The sequence below is a fragment of the Leuciscus leuciscus genome, assembly GCF_965113295.1.
Source record: "Leuciscus leuciscus genome assembly, chromosome: 22".
Taxonomy (NCBI): domain Eukaryota; kingdom Metazoa; phylum Chordata; class Actinopteri; order Cypriniformes; family Leuciscidae; genus Leuciscus; species Leuciscus leuciscus.
This window is the reverse complement of record NC_138746.1, coordinates 36,164,631-36,182,013: the sequence shown is the minus strand read 5'-3', so window position 1 is coordinate 36,182,013 and position 17,383 is coordinate 36,164,631. Positions and strand designations below refer to the sequence as shown.

The 17,383-nt window shown below is 41.8% G+C and overlaps 1 protein-coding gene across 1 annotated transcript in view; it reads left to right on the top strand.

Annotated features, from left to right (window-relative positions):
• The first annotated feature begins 60 nt into the window (after nucleotides 1-60).
• Nucleotides 61-17,383, top strand: part of nvl (nuclear VCP like) — a 34,908-nt gene continuing 17,585 nt past the window's right edge. The window contains exons 1-8 of the mRNA XM_082153763.1: nucleotides 61-454; nucleotides 1,823-1,893; nucleotides 7,589-7,641; nucleotides 8,757-8,844; nucleotides 8,936-8,996; nucleotides 9,697-9,855; nucleotides 13,519-13,639; nucleotides 16,856-16,932. Of these exons, the coding sequence (XP_082009889.1) occupies nucleotides 398-454; nucleotides 1,823-1,893; nucleotides 7,589-7,641; nucleotides 8,757-8,844; nucleotides 8,936-8,996; nucleotides 9,697-9,855; nucleotides 13,519-13,639; nucleotides 16,856-16,932 (687 nt within the window). The 5' untranslated portion in view covers nucleotides 61-397. The remainder of the gene's footprint in view (nucleotides 455-1,822; nucleotides 1,894-7,588; nucleotides 7,642-8,756; nucleotides 8,845-8,935; nucleotides 8,997-9,696; nucleotides 9,856-13,518; nucleotides 13,640-16,855; nucleotides 16,933-17,383) is intronic.

Here is a 17,383-nt window from a genome sequence, read left to right as displayed (position 1 = left end):
ACGTGTCGCTTCGGCATGTGACGCCATGACGCACGCGTCCTCTCTTTCTGCGGTCGACGAACTGACACACTACAGTCGTGCAGTAATTATTATTATTACCATGACAGCATTAGAAGAAAAAACAAACACATTTTCTTTGGTTAATATCTCTGTATTATTATAAAAGTGATACTAGCTGGCGTCTCCAGGCCGACAGATGGCGCTGGCGTGTGTTGAGCTGCTGCGATCAGCGTGTGTGTGTTCAGTTTCCACATGTATCGTTACCTATGATCGTTACAGTAGCGTGAAGCTAAAGATGGATCTGTAAACTTCTTAAACTGTCTTTAGTGTTTCTCCTCCTTCTCGTTTAAACTCTACATTCATGTAAATTCGTTCGTGGTTTCATGTGAGATAAAGCATGAGGAACCGCGGCGCTTATAATATAGACCCGAGACTCAAACACCGAGTCCATCAGGTAAACTTAAAGCTTTATTAATATGAGTATTATCATTCACATAATATTTTACTGTACAATAACTAATTATAAAGTCATCTGAAAAAAAAAGCGAAGACAGCCAGGGGAAATTAAACATAAAGTAACTAAATAAATGAAAATACGAAGGAAAGTATTTGTTGCCCACAGAGTCTGTAATGATTTTAATGTACTACTTATTGATTTTAAGTTAGTAACATAAAATAATTGGCTTGTCTATGTTTACCTAGCAAGTTTAAACATCAGATGGTTGTGAATGCCTGTATAACACATGATATTCCTCCTCTCATGCTTCCTTCCCATATAAACAGTGTATACTTTCAATATATGTGTCTGTGTGTGTGTGTGTGTGTGTGTATATATATATATGTACACACACACACACACATATATATATATATATATACACACACAGTGATGGCCAAAATTATTAAACGGTAAGATTTTTTAATGTTTTAAAAGAAGTCTCTTCTGCTCACCAAAGCTTCAATTATTTGATCCAAAATACAGCAAAAAGAGTAATACTGTTAAATATTTTTACAATTTAAAATAACTGTTTTCTATTTGATTATACAGTAAAGTTTTAGGCTATATACATTACTCCAGTCTTCAGTGTCACATGATCCTGCAGAAATCATTCTAATTATGATGATTTGATGATCAAGAAACATTTATGATTATTATCAATGAGGAAAACAGTTGTTTACAATTTATTTTCAGGATTATTTGATGAATAGAAAGTTCAATATAACTATAACAATATACAATCTGAAATAGAAAGCTTTTGCAACATTATAAATGTCTTTACTTTCATTATTTAATGCATCCTTGCTGAATAAAATGATCAGTTTCTTTAATTTCTTTCCACAAAAAAAACTCTTACTGACCCCAAACTTTTGAACGGTAGTGATAATGTTTCAAAAGCTTTTTTATTTCAGATAAGTTATATTGAACTTTATATTCATCAAATAATCCTGAAAATAAATTGTACACAACTGTTTTCATCATTGATAATAATCATAAATGTTTCTTGATCATCAAATCATCATAATTAGAATGATTTCTGCAGGATCATGTGACACTGAAGACTGGAGTAATGATGCTGAAAATTCAGCTTTACCAACACAGAAATAAATTGCATTTTAAAATGTATTCAAATAGAAAACCGTCATTTTAAATGGTTCACAATATGACTGTTTTTGCTCTATTTTGGATCATACAAATAAAGCCTTGGTGAGCAGAAGAGACTTCTTTTAAAACATAAAAAATTACTGTTCTAATAATTTTGGCCACCACTGTGTATATGTGTGTGTGTATATGATATATTTTAAATGGTCTCTCCTGTTTCAGTTCCTGAAGACTCACGATGATCAATATGTGGATATTTCAGCCATGGCCTCTGAGCTCCAGCAACAGTTCAGGTGAGTTTCCTCCAGCGGTGAGTCTGAGATGTGCTGGTGTTCAGCGGTGAGTCTGAGATGTTCTGGTGTTCAGCGGTGAGTCTGAGATGTGCTGGTGTTCAGCGGTGAGTCTGAGATGTGCTGGTGTTCAGCAGTGAGTCTGAGATGTGTTCAGCGGTGAGTCTGAGATGCGCTGGTGTTCAGCAGTGAGTCTGAGATGTTCTGGTGTTCAGCGGTGAGTCTGAGATGTGCTGAGCAGTGAGTCTGAGATGTGTTCAGCAGTGAGTCTGAGATGAGCTGGTGTTCAGCAGTGAGTCTGAGATGTGTTCAGCAGTAAGTCTGAGATGTGCTGGTGTTCAGCAGTGAGTCTGAGATGAGCTGGTGTTCAGCAGTGAGTCTGAGATGTGTTCAGCGGTGAGTCTGAGATGCGCTGGTGTTCAGCGGTGAGTCTGAGATGCGCTGGTGTTCAGCAGTGAGTCTGAGATGTTCTGGTGTTCAGCGGTGAGTCTGAGATGCGCTGGTGTTCAGCGGTGAGTCTGAGATGTGCTGGTGTTCAGCGGTGAGTCTGAGATGTGCTGGTGTTCAGCGGTGAGTCTGAGATGTGCTGGTGTTCAGCGGTGAGTCTGAGATGTGTTCAGCGGTGAGTCTGAGATGCGCTGGTGTTCAGCAGTGAGTCTGAGATGAGCTGGTGTTCAGCAGTGAGTCTGAGATGAGCTGGTGTTCAGCAGTGAGTCTGAGATGTGCTGGTGTTCAGCAGTGAGTCTGAGATGTGTTCAGCAGTGAGTCTGAGATGTGTTCAGCAGTGAGTCTGAGATGCGCTGGTGTTCAGCAGTGAGTCTGAGATGTGTTCAGCAGTGAGTCTGAGATGCGCTGGTGTTCAGCAGTGAGTCTGAGATGTGCTGGTGTTCAGCAGTGAGTCTGAGATGTGCTGGTGTTCAGCAGTGAGTCTGAGATGTGCTGGTGTTCAGCAGTGAGTCTGAGATGTGCTGGTGTTCAGCAGTGAGTCTGAGATGTGCTGGTGTTCAGCAGTGAGTCTGAGATGTGCTGGTGTTCAGCAGTGAGTCTGAGATGTGCTGGTGTTCAGCAGTGAGTCTGAGATGTGCTGGTGTTCAGCAGTGAGTCTGAGATGTGCTGGTGTTCAGCGGTGAGTCTGAGATGTGTTCAGCAGTGAGTCTGAGATGCGCTGGTGTTCAGCAGTGAGTCTGAGATGCGCTGGTGTTCAGCAGTGAGTCTGAGATGTGCTGGTGTTCAGCAGTGAGTCTGAGATGAGCTGGTGTTCAGCAGTGAGTCTGAGATGTGTTCAGCAGTAAGTCTGAGATGTGCTGGTGTTCAGCAGTGAGTCTGAGATGTGCTGGTGTTCAGCAGTGAGTCTGAGATGTGCTCAGCAGTGAGTCTGAGATGTGCTGGTGTTCAGCAGTGAGTCTGAGATGTGCTGGTGTTCAGCAGTGAGTCTGAGATGTGCTCAGCAGTGAGTCTGAGATGTGCTGGTGTTCAGCAGTGAGTCTGAGATGTGTTCAGCGGTGAGTCTGAGATGAGCTGGTGTTCAGCAGTGAGTCTGAGATGAGCTGGTGTTCAGCGGTGAGTCTGAGATGTGCTCAGCAGTGAGTCTGAGATGTGCTGGTGTTCAGCGGTGAGTCTGAGATGCGCTGGTGTTCAGCAGTGAGTCTGAGATGAGCTGGTGTTCAGCAGTGAGTCTGAGATGAGCTGGTGTTCAGCAGTGAGTCTGAGATGAGCTGGTGTTCAGCAGTGAGTCTGAGATGAGCTGGTGTTCAGCGGTGAGTCTGAGATGCGCTGGTGTTCAGCAGTGAGTCTGAGATGAGCTGGTGTTCAGCAGTGAGTCTGAGATGTGTTCAGCAGTAAGTCTGAGATGTGCTGGTGTTCAGCAGTGAGTCTGAGATGTGTTCAGCAGTGAGTCTGAGATGCGCTGGTGTTCAGCAGTGAGTCTGAGATGCGCTGGTGTTCAGCAGTGAGTCTGAGATGCGCTGGTGTTCAGCAGTGAGTCTGAGATGTGCTGGTGTTCAGCAGTGAGTCTGAGATGAGCTGGTGTTCAGCAGTGAGTCTGAGATGTGTTCAGCAGTAAGTCTGAGATGTGCTGGTGTTCAGCAGTGAGTCTGAGATGTGCTGGTGTTCAGCAGTGAGTCTGAGATGTGCTCAGCAGTGAGTCTGAGATGTGCTGGTGTTCAGCAGTGAGTCTGAGATGTGCTGGTGTTCAGCAGTGAGTCTGAGATGTGCTCAGCAGTGAGTCTGAGATGTGCTGGTGTTCAGCAGTGAGTCTGAGATGTGTTCAGCGGTGAGTCTGAGATGAGCTGGTGTTCAGCAGTGAGTCTGAGATGAGCTGGTGTTCAGCGGTGAGTCTGAGATGTGCTCAGCAGTGAGTCTGAGATGTGCTGGTGTTCAGCGGTGAGTCTGAGATGCGCTGGTGTTCAGCAGTGAGTCTGAGATGAGCTGGTGTTCAGCAGTGAGTCTGAGATGAGCTGGTGTTCAGCAGTGAGTCTGAGATGAGCTGGTGTTCAGCAGTGAGTCTGAGATGAGCTGGTGTTCAGCGGTGAGTCTGAGATGCGCTGGTGTTCAGCAGTGAGTCTGAGATGAGCTGGTGTTCAGCAGTGAGTCTGAGATGTGTTCAGCAGTAAGTCTGAGATGTGCTGGTGTTCAGCAGTGAGTCTGAGATGTGTTCAGCAGTAAGTCTGAGATGTGCTCAGCAGTAAGTCTGAGATGTGCTGGTGTTCAGCAGTGAGTCTGAGATGTGCTGGTGTTCTGAGATGTGCTGGTGTTCAGCAGTGAGTCTGAGATGTGCTGAGCAGTGAGTCTGAGATGTGTTCAGCAGTGAGTCTGAGATGTGTTCAGCAGTGAGTCTGAGATGTGTTCAGCAGTGAGTCTGAGATGTGCTCAGCAGTAAGTCTGAGATGTGTTCAGCAGTAAGTCTGAGATGTGTTCAGCAGTGAGTCTGAGATGTGCTCAGCAGTAAGTCTGAGATGTGCTGGTGTTCAGCAGTGAGTCTGAGATGTGCTGGTGTTCAGCAGTGAGTCTGAGATGTGCTGGTGTTCAGCAGTGAGTCTGAGATGTGCTCAGCAGTGAGTCTGAGATGTGCTGGTGTTCAGCAGTGAGTCTGAGATGTGCTGGTGCTCAGCAGTGAGTCTGAGATGTGCTGGTGTTCAGCAGTGAGTCTGAGATGTGTTCAGCGGTGAGTCTGAGATGCGCTGGTGTTCAGCGGTGAGTCTGAGATGAGCTGGTGTTCAGCAGTGAGTCTGAGATGAGCTGGTGTTCAGCGGTGAGTCTGAGATGCGCTGGTGTTCAGCAGTGAGTCTGAGATGAGCTGGTGTTCAGCGGTGAGTCTGAGATGAGCTGGTGTTCAGCGGTGAGTCTGAGATGAGCTGGTGTTCAGCGGTGAGTCTGAGATGAGCTGGTGTTCAGCGGTGAGTCTGAGATGAGCTGGTGTTCAGCGGTGAGTCTGAGATGAGCTGGTGTTCAGCGGTGAGTCTGAGATGTGCTGGTGTTCAGCGGTGAGTCTGAGATGAGCTGGTGTTCAGCGGTGAGTCTGAGATGCGCTGGTGTTCAGCAGTGAGTCTGAGATGAGCTGGTGTTCAGCGGTGAGTCTGAGATGTGCTGGTGTTCAGCAGTGAGTCTGAGATGTGTTCAGCAGTAAGTCTGAGATGTGCTGGTGTTCAGCAGTGAGTCTGAGATGTGTTCAGCAGTGAGTCTGAGATGTGTTCAGCAGTAAGTCTGAGATGTGCTGGTGTTCAGCAGTGAGTCTGAGATGTGTTCAGCAGTAAGTCTGAGATGTGTTCAGCAGTAAGTCTGAGATGTGTTCAGCAGTAAGTCTGAGATGTGTTCAGCAGTGAGTCTGAGATGTGTTCAGCAGTAAGTCTGAGATGTGCTGGTGTTCAGCAGTGAGTCTGAGATGTGCTGGTGTTCAGCGGTGAGTCTGAGATGTGCTGGTGTTCAGCAGTGAGTCTGAGATGTGCTGGTGTTCAACAGTGAGTCTGAGATGTGCTGGTGTTCAGCAGTGAGTCTGAGATGTGCTCAGTAGTGAGTCTGAGATGTGCTGGTGTTCAACAGTGAGTCTGAGATGTGCTGGTGTTCAGCAGTGAGTCTGAGATGTGCTGGTGTTCAGCAGTAAGTCTGAGATGTGCTGGTGTTCAGCAGTGAGTCTGAGATGTGCTGGTGTTCAGCGGTGAGTCTGAGATGTGTTCAGCAGTGAGTCTGAGATGTGCTTGGGGTTAAGCAGTGAGTCTGAGATGTGCTGGTGTTCAGCAGTGAGTCTGAGATGTGCTGGTGTTCAGCGGTGAGTTTGAGATGTGCTGGTGTTCAGCGGTGAGTCTGAGATGTGCTGGTGTTCAGCGGTGAGTCTGAGATGTGAGTCTGAGATGTGCTGGTGTTCAGCGGTGAGTCTGAGATGTGCTGGTGTTCAGCAGTGAGTCTGAGATGTGTTCAGCAGTGAGTCTGAGATGTGTTCAGCAGTAAGTCTGAGATGTGCTGGTGTTCAGCAGTGAGTCTGAGATGTGTTCAGCAGTAAGTCTGAGATGTGTTCAGCAGTAAGTCTGAGATGTGTTCAGCAGTAAGTCTGAGATGTGTTCAGCAGTGAGTCTGAGATGTGTTCAGCAGTAAGTCTGAGATGTGCTGGTGTTCAGCAGTGAGTCTGAGATGTGCTGGTGTTCAGCGGTGAGTCTGAGATGTGCTGGTGTTCAGCAGTAAGTCTGAGATGTGCTGGTGTTCAGCAGTGAGTCTGAGATGTGCTGGTGTTCAACAGTGAGTCTGAGATGTGCTGGTGTTCAGCAGTGAGTCTGAGATGTGCTCAGTAGTGAGTCTGAGATGTGCTGGTGTTCAACAGTGAGTCTGAGATGTGCTGGTGTTCAGCAGTGAGTCTGAGATGTGCTGGTGTTCAGCAGTAAGTCTGAGATGTGCTGGTGTTCAGCAGTGAGTCTGAGATGTGCTGGTGTTCAGCGGTGAGTCTGAGATGTGTTCAGCAGTGAGTCTGAGATGTGCTTGGGGTTAAGCAGTGAGTCTGAGATGTGCTGGTGTTCAGCAGTGAGTCTGAGATGTGCTGGTGTTCAGCGGTGAGTTTGAGATGTGCTGGTGTTCAGCGGTGAGTCTGAGATGTGCTGGTGTTCAGCGGTGAGTCTGAGATGTGAGTCTGAGATGTGCTGGTGTTCAGCAGTGAGTCTGAGATGTGCTGGTGTTCAGCGGTGAGTCTGAGATGTGCTGGTGTTCAGCGGTGAGTCTGAGATGTGCTGGTGTTCAGCGGTGAGTCTGAGATGTGAGTCTGAGATGTGCTGGTGTTCAGCAGTGAGTCTGAGATGTGCTGGTGTTCAGCGGTGAGTTTGAGATGTGCTGGTGTTCAGCGGTGAGTCTGAGATGTGAGTCTGAGATGTGCTGGTGTTCAGCAGTGAGTCTGAGATGTGCTGGTGTTCAGCGGTGAGTCTGAGATGTGCTGGTGTTCAGCGGTGAGTCTGAGATGTGCTGGTGTTCAGCGGTGAGTCTGAGATGAGCTGGTGTTCAGCGGTGAGTCTGAGATGTGCTTGTGTTCAGCGGTGAGTCTGAGATGTGCTGGTGTTCAGCGGTGAGTCTGAGATGTGCTGGTGTTCAGCAGTGAGTCTGAGATGAGCTGGTGTTCAGCGGTGAGTCTGAGATGTGAGTCTGAGATGTGCTGGTGTTCAGCGGTGAGTCTGAGATGTGCTGGTGTTCAGCAGTGAGTCTGAGATGTGCTTGTGTTTCACAGGACTGAGTACGGCCGCAGGAACAGGACCGCCTTCAGGATCCAAGTGGAAAAAGGTCTAAATTACTTTAAATTGTTGTATTATTATGTGAAAACTGTATTAGAGCAGGGATTTCCAATCCGAGAGTGAAAGATAAAAAATAAAGAAGACTATGATGATAAATTAAATTAAAATAAATGAAGAAATTTAGTAAGTTAATAGTCTATTACATATATTAAATTAGATTAAAATAAATAAATAAAAATGGCATTGAAATTGTGTTAGCAATTAAATTAAAATAAATTAATAAAAATCTGACTAAAATCAATATAAAAGAAAAAGAAAAAAGTTGGTTATTAATCGATTAAATCAAATAAATTATATTAAACTAAATATATAATATAAATAAATGTTTTTATTAAAATTAAATATAAAATTAGTAGAAATTAGTAGAAGTAAATTAGATTAAAATAAATAAATAAATAAATTTATTTATTAATAAATAAAATAAAATCTTAGTTATCTATTAAATCGAACACTTCGTGGCCTATGCCAAGTGTAGTCCTGGCCTAGCAGAGGGGCCAAGTGTAGTTTGGGCCTAGCACAGGGGCCAAGTGTAGTCCTGGCCTAGCACAGGGGCCAAGTATAGTCCTGGCCTAGCACAGGGGCCAAGTGTAGGCCTGGCCTAGCACAGGGGCCAAGTATAGTCCTGGCCTAGCACAGGGGCCAAGTGTAGGCCTGGTCTAGCACAGGGGCCAAGTGTAGTCCTGGCCTAGCCCAACACACAGTTCCTCCATAGTGTAACTTTTTACATGACAAACTTTTCACCTCAAACTAAGCCTCCTTCATGAAATGACAAAACGAGGTTATAGATGTCTTGGATTGTGTAAATAGGTCTAATTGAAGAATTTGTATGAATTCTGACTATGGTGTTTCAGAGTATAAAACCTAATATTTCACTAACTTAACCAGCATAATGTCAAAATTGCAAGAAAAAATGAGTGATAAAACGGGTTAAATGCTGTAAAACCCCTGCGTTTGAGCAGAATATTAGTGTTTTAATTTCTGTTCTCTCAAAGCTGCGAAGGAAACATTTAGAGCTGTTAGTCGTACAGTGTCTTGAATGGTTGTGTGTGTGTGTGTGTGTGTGTGTGTGTGTGTGTGTGTGTGTGTGTGTGTGTGTGTGTGTAGTGTATGCAGTGATATGCAGCGAGTCTGACATCGGTGCCCTGGAGAACACACATCTGGCCAAACGAGCGAGACGCAGCCGAGAGGACGGGTACGACACCACACACACTCTTCATCCTCAGCATTATCACTCCTGTGTGTTTCCCCTGGTGTGTTTACAGCTGTTCTCTGGTGTGTTTCAGGGAGGACAGTCCCGTCAGCGAGTGCAGCACTGACAGCGAGGACGACATCCCTGAACATGAAGTAACTGCACTTTCACTCCACAAAACACAAAATATCAGATCTAACTCCAGCCAGAATGAAGCCGCGTCTCCATTACTCTTCAAAGTGCGCAAACTGAAAACACGCCCAATGGAAACATATATATCACAACTCCCATGTATCGCTAAACCGTTTCTACGCTCGTATGAGGGTTTTTTTTCAGGCGATTCGAAAATTGCAATGGAAACGCATTTACAGGTCAGCTGACGTAGATGATGCGTTGTGTTTGGACAGAAGACGAGACAGAGTTCTTCATTAAACTCATAAAAGACAAAAGTATTACAGGAATATTGGATTCTAAACAACAAAGAAATGCCACAATGTATCAAGAGCTTGAAGCAGAGATGAGGAGAATCTCCCAGAATTCCTCATATGAGCCACTCTCAGTATAAGAGTCTTTCCTGGACATTAATGTTGAATAACGCGCATACGTCTCCTTCCATTAATAATAATGTCTAGTGCGGCGGCTGAGAGATACATAAACCTGCTGACATCCGTCGCCATGATGTTTGGAAGGGCTTATCATGAGATTAAAAAATGATGTTTTAGTCGCATAACATCGGTTAATGGAAACGCTGATGTTTCGCAATAGTTTTTCATCGACATTTAGAAAATATTGCAAAAGTTTTGTGCAGCTGTAATGTAAATGCGGCTCCTGGTGAACACTTCTGTTTCTCCACAGCACACGAATCTGCTGAACAGCTCTCTGACGTCTCTGTACCAGCGAGGAGCGAGTGGCTCGACACCACAGAGGAGCGAGGGCTGGGTCCTGGACACCACTGGAGACGCACAGCAGAACATCTGCATCGACCTGTGTGAGGACGAGTCCACCAGCACTGCGGTAACACCAGCCTTCATAACACATCTTTCCCCAAAAGCCCTCAAATTATATATATATATATATATATATATTGATTTTTATTTTATTTTGTCCAGAAAGCTTATTTTATTTCATTTGGATATATTTTGGCTTTTTTTTTTTTGGTGGAGATTTACTTTTTTTTTTATCAATAAATAATAAATAAATAGTCAATTAAGCACATTCAAACATTCTTTCAACTTATTTTCAAAATAACTCACAATTTCATGCATAATTTTTTAATTCAGCTCTAAATATCTTACATAGGGTGTATTTTCCGACCTCTTGTGGAAATAAAATAATAATATAAGATGATATTTCATGACTCTAGATCAGGGGTCGGCAAGTAACTTTGCCCGCGGGCCAATATTTTTTTTAGCCAGTAGATGGCGGGCCAGCTACACAGAGTAGGCCTATGGATACAAATTAAATACTTTTATATAGGCCTATAATCACGGAATATGATGGGTCCGTCACCGTCCGTGGATCATTCGTTCAATCGTTTTTTCAAATTAAAACCAAAAATAAAAAGATGAAAAACGACTTGTTTTTCCATTATTTATTTCCTGAACTAAAATGAAAAAACGAATAAAGATGGGTTTTCTGATTTTCTGATTGTGCTCAGATCAAAAATAGAAAAAATTAATTACTGGATTAGACAAATTTTAATTTTGATTTTTAATTTAACACCTTAGGCATATATCAAGGAAATCATTTTAAACAGATCAAGTACTATTGTGGTAACAGATTACAGCCATTTTAATAAAGGTGTGAATAGCAATCATGCCTCATTCCGTACAGTCCGACTTTTGACCTTTATTCCTTTTTTTTATTATTATTATTTATTCGGGACACACACATACACACCTAAGGTTTAAGGAGTTCTGCGCGGGACAGTTTTTTTTCCGTCCCGCTCCCACAAAGTTCTATTCAGCAACCGCTTAAAATACACTCTGTGTTCACCCGCTTTATTTCCCGACCTGACGGTTCCGCACAATTTAGATCTCGTTTCCATAATCTCACATTCAAATGTCTCTAACGGAAAGAAGGAGATTAAGTAGCCTATAATAAATGCTATACAAAAATTGTGTTTGTGTCAATATAAATATTAGGCTTTTTTAACATTGTACTGTCAGCAGAGAAAAAAAATGCCACAGAAAAAAATTATGAAATATAAATAGCCTAACATAAATTAAATAGGACAAAGCCTATCACTCAAATTTCTAAGCAACATAAACGAAAACCATATTGCCCTACTGACAAATAAAGTAGGCTATTTTCTGCCGAACTATTTCAAACATCCTTGCAAAAAAAGAATGTTGTTGACTGACAATGGTTTCAGTACCAAACAGCTCCTCAGAGATAGGTGTACAGGTGGTCAGAATTAAGTGCGGATACGCTGTCAAAAGATGTCGCAGCACCCCCTGTTTTCACAGAATTGCAAATGCAACGCATATGTTTGTTCATTAAAATGTGTAAATTTTTAGCATTTAGTCATTTATTTGTAATAAACACTTTAACACTTTTTAAAACATAAGCGCAGAGTGTTACGTAATATTGTGTGTGTGTTTGTGTGTCGAAAGAATTTGTCCGCAGCTGCTAAAAAAAAAAAAAAAAAAAAACCCGTCAAAAACCCCACTGTCAGTGTTTTGTAAGGAACAGGCAAATATGTAAAATATAGCAGGAGACATTTTAATTGTTTACTAATAAAACAGTTATTTTTTATGTCAGTGTCGGCTAGACAGATGAAGTTGACGACTCGCGATCTTCGCAGCGCCAGAGAGAAATGCACATTTCATACGAATTACATAAGCAGCGCAGTCTGTTTTCTTTCGTTTTGAATTGTTCTGCTTAAAAGTAGACATTTCAAGCTATCTATATGTCTCAGGTCTGTGAGGCAATAGGCTACCTTATAGGCCCACGCTGAGTTTCGGTTCATTTATGAGACGAGCTCCAGGTTCGCCAGCGCCTCCGTGTCCTGATTATCAATTTTCTAATAGCTTATATATTCTTCTTATTTATTAAATCCAGACAATTGGTTGATGAAACATCGATTAAAATTAAGATACAATTAATACAAAACGAAATTTAATTTAAAGACAGGCTTTGTGCTTTCAGTTTGAGGTCTCTGTGAAAGTTTTAAAACATTATTTTAGTGCCGCTTTAGAGAAATACATTTAAATGCGACTTAGTCCAGTGCGACTTAGGCTATATATGTTTTTTTCTTCCTCGTGGCGCATTTTTGTGACTGATATTTGTGAAAATATTGCTGGCGGGCCAGTTTTGGCCCACGGGCCGCCAGTTGTCGTTCCCTGCTCTAGATGGTCTTATAGCTCTATATGGAGTAAATGAGCTGTTCCGCTGGGTCCTAAAGTCAGTTTCTCTTCAGTATCCATTCAGATACACATGTAGACATTATAAAATAATTTTTGGGTAAAGTTTTAGCTTTTTTAGTTTGAATTTTGAGCATTTTCAGGTTTTTCTATGTGAACTGAAGCATTCCTCACATTCACATGAGTCGAATACGTGCATTTGCGTCTGCCATGTAAGCGGACAGATGGGATATTCCCGTCGATGCGAGTCGTATGTCCCTGAAAAAGCGGCGGTGGCGAATGACGTCAACTCCATCCGCGATCACATGACTCTTTTCAGCGGCGCAATGGAGGACGAAGGCTCAGCCCAGTGTTTTGCTGACCTTTAGAGATGGTGCGGAAAGCAGAAGCTTGTATTATCATATCCTCTGCGTCCATTGCCAATCATTTTTACTTCCTTTTCAGCCTAAGCTTTTCCTGATGCGTGTGTCTACCTCGGGTGTTTTGTCAAGTGTATAGTGTATATGCAGATATTGGATATGGGTCACTCTGAAAAGAGCGGATGAATAAAATCGGATATAGTCAAGAAGTCGGACTTGAGCATCTTGACCTGCAGTGTAAATGCAGCCTAAATGTCACTAGATGATGTCATGCACCAACTAACATCTGTTCTTCCCCTAATCCATGCTCATATACTGTATTTTAATACAATATATTGCCGATTGGCCAATAAAGTTGTTCTCATTTAAATAATTTCTGTCAGACAATGGAACAAGTATGACCTATGGAAGCTTGTTTCCGTAATTGCGACTTTTTATCTCATAATTGCGAGTTTACATGATTTAAAGTCAGAATTGCGTGATATAAAGTCGCAATTGCGAGAAATGAAATCGCAAATCTGACTTTTTCTCAGAATTGCATGTTTATATGTCACAATTCTGACTCTATAACATGCAATTGCGAGTTTATTTCTCAGAATTGCAAGATATAAAGTCAGAATTGCGAGATATAAACTTGCAATTGTGAGATAAAAAGTCCAAATTGTCTTTTAAAATGTTTTATTTTGTGGCGGAAACAAGCTTCTATACTGACCACATGTTAACCAGCAGTCCAAAAAAAAAAGAGATTGAAAAAAACGTAAGTTATTAAAGTTATTTTTCAAGAAATATTAAAGCGTTTGCTGCTTTGTTGAAAAATACGCTACACATATAAAAGTTTAATTATATCCCTGTCATTCATTAATGCTGTCATAAATGTTCCAGCATTGATGTGTTGGGAAAGGCCGAAATGAATCAAGCTTTTACATCTACATCTCGTCACGATGTGTTCACAGAAGCAGAGAAATCCGTCGAAGAAACCGAGACCGAAGAGCGGAAAGATGAAGAGAACGAAGAAGAGCAAGCATGATGAGGACGTGGATGACGAGATCAGTGACGCAATCCTGCAGAGAAAGAGTCAGTGAACCTCGTCACACACTTAATCCACATTCTAGCCATCGTGAATCTCAGAGAGAGAGTGTGTGTTTGTGTGTGTGTGTGTGTGTTTATCAAAGTCTAAAGAAAAAAACTGTGTGTTTTGCATCAAGAAGAGAGTTTTTAGGACCGTTAGGATTGTGTGAGAAACAATGTTGTCATTATTGAAATCGTGGAAACACTTAAAATAAGGTTCAATTAGTTTGCGTTTTAGTTTACATTTTAGTTTACATTTTAGTTTAACTAAAAATATGCAATACATCTGTTGCAGTTTTATCATTATTATTATCTTTTGGTAACACTAAGCATGCATATTACCAGGATATTGGCTGTTTATTAGCACTTATAAAGCACATATTAATGGCTTATTCTGCATATTCTACATCTCTTAATCCTACAATATCTAAACTCAACATCTACCTTACTAACTATTAATAAGCAGATTAGGCAAAAGTTGTGGTTAAAAATGAAAATTGGACCCTAAACTAATGTGTGACCCACTTTACAGTAAGGTTTGTTTAGTTAACATTAGTTAATATGAACTAACAATAAAAAATAATTGTACAGTATTTATTAATCTTATTTAATGTTAATTTCAACATTTACTAAAATATTTGTAAAATCTAAAGCTGTATCTGTTAACATGGTTGCACTGTGAACTAAGATGAGCAGGATCATGTTTATTAATAAAGTTTAGTAAATGCTGTAAAAGTAATTGTTAAAGGTGCTCTAAGCGATCCCGGCAGTCGTAACTTCTTGTTGACATTCGAATTGTTGTCAAACAAAACGGAGGCTAGCTAGACCCTCCCTCCTCCTCATCCCGTCTCCTCCCTCCTCCCCTCCCTTCCGGCATAATGGAAAGTCAAAATAGTCACTACAAACAAAGTTAAGTTTTACTGATACTTCATTCAATGTGTAATGTCACCAAGTTAGATAAATGCTTTTATATATTGCAGAACAGAATGCAGAAAAAGAGAAACATTGTCTTAAAATCGTTTCGCCACCTGAGGTTATACTATAACGTTAGCTCCCATACAAGGAGCTAACCCCCAAATACCCCCCAAAAAACAGCCTTTTTCCACCTTAGAAACATTGCTAAGCTACGTAATATGCTATCAGTTTCTGATGCAGAAAAGTTAGTTCATGCATTCATGACCTCGAGACTGGATTACTGTAATGCTTTATTAGCTGGTTGTCCTGCATCCTCAATAAACAAGCTACAGTTAGTCCAAAATGCCGCCGCTAGAGTTCTTACGAGATCAAGAAAATATGATCATATAACACCGATTTTATCATCACTGCATTGGTTACCTATAAAGTTCCGTATTAATTACAAGGTATTGCTACTGACTTATAAAGCCCTAAACGGCTTAGCTCCAGTCTATTTAACGGATCTTCTATCACCCTATAATCCATCGCGCTCTTTAAGATCACTAAATTCAAGGCTTTTGGTCATACCTAGGATATCCAGAACCACCAAAGGAGGGAGAGCATTTTCACATTTGGCTCCAAAACTCTGGAATAGTCTTCCTGATACTGTTCGTTGCTCAGACTCGCTCTCCCAGTTTAAAACTAGATTAAAGTCACATCTCTTCAGCCAGGCATTCATATAATATTTTTAATCTTACAGTTCAAACTACAATCCGGCCTCTAGCTCATAAATGCCAGAGGAGAACTGGCCCCCGACTGAGCCTGGGTTCTCCCAAGGTTTTTTTTTCTCCATTAGGTCACCTGATGGAGTTTTAGGACACCATTAGGTCACTTGATGGAGTTTTTCGGTTCCTTGCCACTGTTGCCTTTGGCTTGCTCAGTTGGGGATATTTTGGGGATATTTAATTTAATTTTATCAATCAATAAATTCCTCTTGAAATAAACTTTGTTGTATTATTTAAATTTAATACTGTGAAGCTGCTTTGATACAATCTGTATTGTGAAAAGCGCTATACAAATAAACTTGACTTGACTTGACAAGGACGCAATAATAGCAAGATAACGTAGCTTCGCGTTTCCCAGTGAGCATAAACAACGGCGGCGTCGTAAACAAATTTAGTCAAAGTTGTCAATAGCCTATAAATGAACATTCAAATCCATAACAAACAGTGGGTGAAAACAATCATTCACACAAATTGTCGCCCTACTGTGAATTTGCTTGACCATTTACAATAGAGATTGATCGCTAGCTGCTAGAAACATATGTTGTATTCACCAAAGCTAACGCTGACTGCATAGTTCTAGCTAATTACATCCTTGTGTTGGTTTGGCGAACATGAACGTCAGTTTAGAAAGAAAAATGGATTTACCTGTTCTGCAAAAACAGAGCAACTGAATGTCTGATTGGAAGCCCTTCTGCCGGCGGAGTTCTCGCCACCTTTCGAGGGTTTTTCCGATGTAAATTCAGGACTTCACGCGTTCCTTATCCTTGTCCCTCTTCTTTGCAATTTGTTCATCGGAACGTCGTCTCTTTGGTCGTGTGTCGGCCATAATTCAAACTTCCCTCTTCATGCTTCTCTCTCCTCCACACCCCCTTCATGTGTACGCGCACTAACCTCCAAACCACACCCCTCAAATACTTCTTGCCGGTGATTGGCTGGAGCACTGTTTGTTGTGTTTCGTGGTGCGGGTGAGCCCAGTTTGTTTTTGTTGCCGTTTGTGGAGCCTGTGGTGTCTAGAGAGACAGTGTGTTCAGGGGACAGGCAGCTAGCGGATAGTGAGGAGATGTTTGCTCTATGTGACAAAAAATGTTTTGGCCTAAAAAACGCGTGGCATCACTTAGAGCACCTTTAATGTTAGTTTACGCATTAAGTAATGTTAACTAATGGCCTTATTGTAAAGTGACCATCTTTATTAACATTAGTTGTTCATTAGTTAAAATTAACAACAACAGATCAACTTTTGATTTAGTAAATGTTGAAATTGACACGCTTTAGAATTATTTTTCATTGTTAGTTCATGTTAACTAATGTCGTAACTAATGTTAACTAATGGAACCTCATTGTAAAGTATTTATACATCATGATAGTATTTTTAAATGGGAAAAATCAATAAAATGTGATGCAAAAAAAACGTATTTTCTTGATGCAAACCATATTTGTGAATAGTTTATTGGGTGTGATATGACACAGACATGCTTTTGTGATATTCACCTAAAGAGTCAGAGTCAGATTGTGTGATAAAACTGTTTCCTCATTTTAACTCCAGGGAAGATCAAGACCCATGAGCTCCAGCACTGCGCTGTGAAGTTTGAGGATTTCGGTGGCAGTGATGAAACTCTGCAGGTGAACGTCACACACACACACACACACACACACACTCTGATGTCTAACTGCTCACACACTGATGACACACACACTGATGACTAACTGCTCACACACACACACACTGATGACTAACTGCTCACACACACACACACACTGATGTCTAACTGCTCACACACACACTGATGACTAACTGCTCACACACACACACACACACACACACTGATGACTAACTGCTCACACACACACACTGATGTCTAACTGCTCACACACACACACACTGATGACTAACTGCTCACACACACACTGATGTCTAACTGCTCACACACACACACACTGATGTCTAAGCGCTCACACACACACACTGATGACTAACTGCTCACACACACACACACTGATGACTAACTGCTCACACACACACACTGATGTCTAACTGCTCACACAAACACACACTGATGTCTAAGCGCTCACA